The 6,048-nt window shown below is 38.3% G+C and overlaps 1 protein-coding gene across 7 annotated transcripts in view; it reads right to left on the bottom strand.

Annotated features, from left to right (window-relative positions):
- Positions 1-1,590: 1,590 nt before the first annotated feature.
- P2RX7 (purinergic receptor P2X 7) overlaps positions 1,591-6,048 on the bottom strand; it is a 106,952-nt gene continuing 102,494 nt past the window's right edge. For all 7 annotated transcript variants that reach the window (XM_056534530.1, XM_056534579.1, XM_056534553.1 and 4 more), the window contains one exon: positions 1,591-4,282. In XM_056534530.1, the coding sequence (XP_056390505.1) occupies positions 3,776-4,282 (507 nt within the window). In that variant the 3' untranslated portion in view covers positions 1,591-3,775. The remainder of the gene's footprint in view (positions 4,283-6,048) is intronic.

Genomic DNA, 6,048 nt, shown 5'->3' with positions numbered 1-6,048 from the left:
GTTTACGCCGTTCACCGTACGTTATCATTAACATTTTATTTTAATAGTTCAGATATTTAGGCATGTGGCGATATCAAATATGTATATAAAATATTTTTTTAATACTTTTGGGGATGAAACAGGGAAAATGGACAATTTACGTATTTATTAGGGGAGGGGGTTTTTCAGATTTTTTTTACTTTATTTTTTTTACTTTTTTTACTTTTATTTTTACACTTTAATAGTCCCCATAGGGGACTATTTATAGCAATCACTCGATTGCTAATCCTGTTCAGTGCTATGTATAGGACATAGCACTGATCAGCATTATCGGTCATCTTCTGCTCTGGTCTGCGGGAAGGCAGATCAGAGCAGAAGACGCCGGGAAGGCAGCGGAGCCAGGTGAGGGGACCTCAGGCCGCCATGCTGGATGATCGGATCGCTGCGGCAGCGCTGCGGGCGATCCGCTCATCCATTTTAGTGTCCGCAATGCTGCAGATGCCGTGATCTGTATTGATTACGGCATCTGAGGGGTTAATGGTGGACATCCGCGGGATCGTGGGTGTCCGCCATTACGGGCGGGTCCCTGGCTGTGATCAGCAGCCGGGACCTGCCGCGCATGATCCGGGCATCGCTCCGATGCTCGTGGTTATGCTTAGGACGTAAATGTACATCCTGGTGCGTTAAGTACCACCTCACAAGGACGTACATTTACGGCGCTCGTCGTTAAGGGGTTAAGAACTGTCCAGAGTAGGAGAAAATCCCCATAGCAAACATATGCTGCTCTGGACAGTTCCTAAAATGGACAGAGATCTGGACTGTTTGTACTGATTGGCTCCCTGCGATTGGAAACACTTGTATTTCTTTATTTCGTTTCACCTTGAGCCCTGTTGATGATGACTGTTTTTGTTCTCATAGGTTTAAGTAAAATTATTTTTAGATAAAAAAAATGGACAGAGATGTCAGCTGAGAGCACTGTGCTCGTGATGTCAGCAGAGAGCATTGTGTTCCAAAAAGAAAATAATTTCCTATGTAGTATTAAGCAGCTAATAAGTACTGGAAGGATTAAGATTTTTTTTTATAAAAGTCATTTACAAATCCGTTTAACTTTCTGGCACCAGTTGATTTAAAAAAAAAAAAAGTTTTCCACCGGAGTACCCCTTTAAATGGAAAGTTGGTAGATAGGAGTTGTGTCTGTGATGCGGGTAAATTCAGAGCCCCAGTTTCATCCTAACAGCAGTTGTTTATGAATTTCCTTCATAAGGTTGGGGACTGAGATGAGGGCCGCCAATAGTAAGTCTGGTGGTGTTTGGGTTGTCTTGAACTCTACAGAGGAATAATTCTAGAAATAAGGTAAAATCACGAGGAATAGAGGATACTATTAGAATTTCCCCATTTTGGATTACAAAAATTATGTGGAATAGATCATAAGAGAGAATTGCGTGAAAAGAGCAGATCTAAGTTAGCATGCTATGACCAAGGCTCAAATGCTTCAGAATGTAAACAAAGAAAAGTAAACCGATTCAATTGGCCACATCTGTCAGTGGATGACATCACCATGGGACAAAAATGTAATTACAAACATTAGATTTTCATCATATATTTATTAAATACAAATACAAAAAACTGTGAAAAATGTGTATTAATATAAAGTTGTAGAGCAAAAATATAGTAGTAGTAAAAGTAGCTCTTCCAGCACGTGGTCAGCGCTGCACACTGGACAGGTGCAGGACTATACCCAAAATAAACAAATGCAGGAAGGAAGGAGGTCCAGCATAGTCATGTGCACGTAAAACCACTTGTAGTTTCTTTATTGCATAAAATGCATACAGATCACGGGATAGCAAATAAAAAAGTTACGCATTTTAGGTACGGTTTGTACCCTTCACTACTTCACATATTAAAACTTTCTATAGGAATTGTCACAATAACAATCTACTTCAAGAGAACAGCTTTTACTTGTAAAGTAAGGTTATGTTAAACAGCTAACGTATTATACTATAACAACCCTTGTTATTATACACACTGCTTCCTAACATGATAAATAATAATACCTGATCAGAGGCATGGTTATTGTCACAATTCCTATAAAAAGGGTTAACAAGTAGGAGGAGTTGCTATATTATATGACCTCTATATAAATATATTCTTAAATCTACGTTTTTCGTATGACTACGGGTGCAAACAGTACCTGAGACTCATCATTTTTTTGTTTGCCATGTACCATGTTCTGTATTCATTTTATGCAATAAAGAGACCAAAAATATGGATTTAATGGCATTCACCAGTATTATGCCTAATTATAGAATCACTTGAAGAACCCAGTATTGTTAATATATTAATAGAAATCCATTGACACTAACTATCCCCACAAAAACGTTTTCGTTCTCATTCGTACATCCAGATATACTGATGGGGAGGACACATCACCTTTCCCTGCCTACAGCTGTTTTGCACACACCTACACTTTCTCAAGGCCTTAGAGATAGCTCAAGTGTGTGCAAAACAGCTGTAGGTAGGGAAAGGTGATGAGTCATCATGATCAGTTTATTTGAATTTATGAAGAAGGATATAAGTCTGTTTTTATGGATGGTCAGTGCCACTGGATTATTATGGATACAATGGTTATTGATGGACTGTCTTAAGCTAGGCTTCCACACAGTTTTTCTCTGGCGTCTTTTTTTTTGAACTGCCACTGCAGTTTTTAAGCCACAGTCAGAAGTAACTGGCTGATCGTGGCTTGAGGATAGCAAGTACTGCTGAAAGGGTTGTAGAAATACACATGTTACAGTGCATAACTGTGTGAAGTAGTGATTAGTGAACATTTCCTTGTGAACTGATTTGTTTACATCGTACCAGTGCTGTCAGGTTCAACAACATTTATTACAGTCAGTTATAAAAAGATATGGGGGCCGCCATCTTGACTGAGCTGTTTTAATGGCATTTGGACATATGCTTTACAGCAAGCCCCATGGACATAGGTAACAATAGACTGCAGCTGTCCCATTGACATGAATGGGAAAGGTTTCTGGGCAGGCTCTGTGACTTTTACAGAGGTCATTTCACAGAGAGGGGAGGCAGAGTTGTAAACATCATCTATTGTCTTATTGTCATATATATATATACTGTCATATAATCACTGTACTCCTATATGTGACGATAAGGAGGACACTGTTAGAAAGTCATCTGTACAGAACAGGAAGTCTTAGCTTAACATTAGGCCTAGTGGTCATAATAAAAACTGCAAGATTTCAGGATTATTCTATATATAGATAGTAAAAAGGAAAATTACAGACATAACTAAAAATATTTAGGGTAAGGAAACACGTTGCATATTTTGCTGCTGCATATTTTCTATCCATCTATTGATGTCAATGGGTAGCAAAATCAGCTGCATTCTTTGCTGCTAAGAGCTGCAGGTAACACTGAATAGCTGTTAAGGTAAAATAGTAAACTGTACATTTCTTTGAGCCAAACTTATAAAATCACCTTTGTATTTCTAAACCAAGTGTTAAGGAGCTGCTCAAATGCTTGAGTATGGTATGCCTCCTCACTTGCGCTCACTTCCCAGCTCATCCTTGACTGATGTATAGGGCAGGTTAGGTAAAAGTGTGGAATCAGAAGAATAGTAGGGGGCATCCTGTAACAGCAAAATTTAGACACTGGAACAATATTTTCATTATTCCCATTAAAAATATTAGTTATGTGATCTGAAGGCAATGTTTAATTTCAAAGCTACAGCAGTTATGTAACCGTACCTAGTAGAAAAAACTACTGTAGTTTAGCCAAAGTATTGCTACTTATGATGATGCTGTAGCAAGGCTTTCCGTGAAGCATCAGATGATGATTGCGTTTTTTCATCTAATGCAGTTTCTTCAATTTCACTGTTAAAAACATTTCTAATCTTAAATTTACAGCAGCTTGGAACTTTGGAAAAGCACATAATATCCTTATTGGACCCAAAACGCCACTGTATATATTGCTCCTCTGCACAGTCAACAAGTTTTTTACTATCTAAAGAGTGTATGTTTAACAATGGATCATTGTACTGCAGAATGTAGGCCAGAGTGTTTCTGTCCAGGACCAGTTTCTTAAACATATCCGAGTTGGTAATGCACTCTCCTTTTTTTGATCGGCAGCAGAGCTGATCCTCAAACCCTTTCTCCTTGTGACATTTTAAACATCGACACCATTCAGGAACTGCTGAGTCTTTAGTAAAGTCTTTTGAGGTAGGAGGTAATAGTTCAATGCCTGCAGGATCTTCCATCCATCTAAAGAATTTACTGGAAGTAAATTTCTTTCTCTGAAATGTATAAAGTATTAAAATTGATAAGATAAATACAAGTTGAATTTATTCTACTTCTGACTCCTATATTTTTTACACACTTGACTCTGGCTCAAGTTCTGACTCCTTTAAAAATGACTTATGTGTAATAACTAGGAATAACAGTTTTACTGTAATAAATGATAACACCAGGTTTTTCCATGTCAATAATAAGTCTACTTTGACAGAAAAAAAAAAAATTATGTAATTTAGCACTACTCAACCAATCCACATATATATATTTTTTCTAAGTAACTTGATTTTTTTTTTTACATGAAAACAGGGGGATGTGTAGCCACACAAACAATCCAGTGATCATTCATGCGGCCCTGTGGCACAACTGATAGAACCTTACAATGGCTCAACTTACAAGTGGCGTCCATTGTCTGCCTGCAGTGGGCTCATGTTAAAGGGCCCTTAAAGGGGTATTCTGGAGAATGAAACTTATCTCCCATCCACAGGATAGGGGATAAGTGTTTGATCATTGGGTGTCTGTCTCCAATTTGGGTGTGGTTCTGCAGCTAAGTTCCATTGAAGTGAATGGAGCCAAGTTGTAATACCACACCCAACCAGGAGACAGATGTGGAGCTGTTTTTTTAAAGAAATTAGCTCTGTTTTTTAATTCCTGAATAACCCCTTTAAATCAGTAATGCATTACTGGCTGCCGTGGCTGCTGTATAGCCCCACATTCATCAACAAAAGATCACAATCCCATTATTAGCCTCACATCTGTTACAATAGGTGATGTAATGACCACAGTTTTAAAGTGCCACATAGATAGACAAAACTGCTCCAAACCACTGTATACCTTGTTTGCAGCTAAATTTTATTTTCAAAAGATGGTATTAGTTAAAATAAACTCAATGTGTATTGAATTGTTCTGTGTGCTCAAAGGTGTTGGAGCAGTATTCTTTATTTTGAAATAGTGATATTTCAATGGTTGTGCAGCCACTTCTTTGTTATTTTCTCTTTATTTGTTTCTAGGGAAAGTGGCTTTCTGCCCAGAAGAAAATACTATGCTTAAGACATGTATAATACCCTACTTATAATTCAAATAGTGTAGAGGATCTTCTCATTTAAGAGGGACTCCTGAGTTGAGGTGGTGCCAATGGAATCATGCCACTGTATCCTTGCTTAAAGGGGTTATCCAGGAAAAAAACTTTTTTTTTATAAATATCAACTGGCTCCAGATAAACAGATTTGTAAATTACTTCTATTAAAAAATCGAAATCCTTTCAGTACTTATGAGCTGCTGAAGTTGAGTTGTTCTTTTCTGTCTAACTGCTCTCTGATGACACCTGTCTCGGAAACTGTCCAGAGTAGAAGTAAATCCCCATAGCAAACCTATTATGCTCTGTGCAGTTCCCGAGACAAGCAGAGATGTCAGCAGAGAGTACTATTGCCAGACAGAAAAGAACAACTCAACTTCAGCAGCTGATAATTATTGGAAGGATTAAGATTTTTAATAGAAGTAATTTATAGGAAAATGGTCATCCTATTCACCCACACTAAACCCAATACACTCGGTTATAGTGTGGGTGAACAGAAGTCCAACAAGGGGTCACTTACTAATATACATACCGTACCTTCGGTCCAGAGTAATGTCCCACTGAAAATCCTTTTCTATTTGCACTGAATTGTGTGCTGGAGGCGGCCACCCTCGGCTGTATTTGCATACTCATCAGCGCTGTTCTCCACATCCTAGTGCTGGCCATGAGAGCACTCAGTCGGTGCATGCACTTACA

This window comes from Hyla sarda, chromosome 1, assembly GCF_029499605.1.
Source record: "Hyla sarda isolate aHylSar1 chromosome 1, aHylSar1.hap1, whole genome shotgun sequence".
Lineage (NCBI taxonomy): Eukaryota > Metazoa > Chordata > Amphibia > Anura > Hylidae > Hyla > Hyla sarda.
This window is presented reverse-complemented; position numbering and strand designations above follow the sequence as displayed.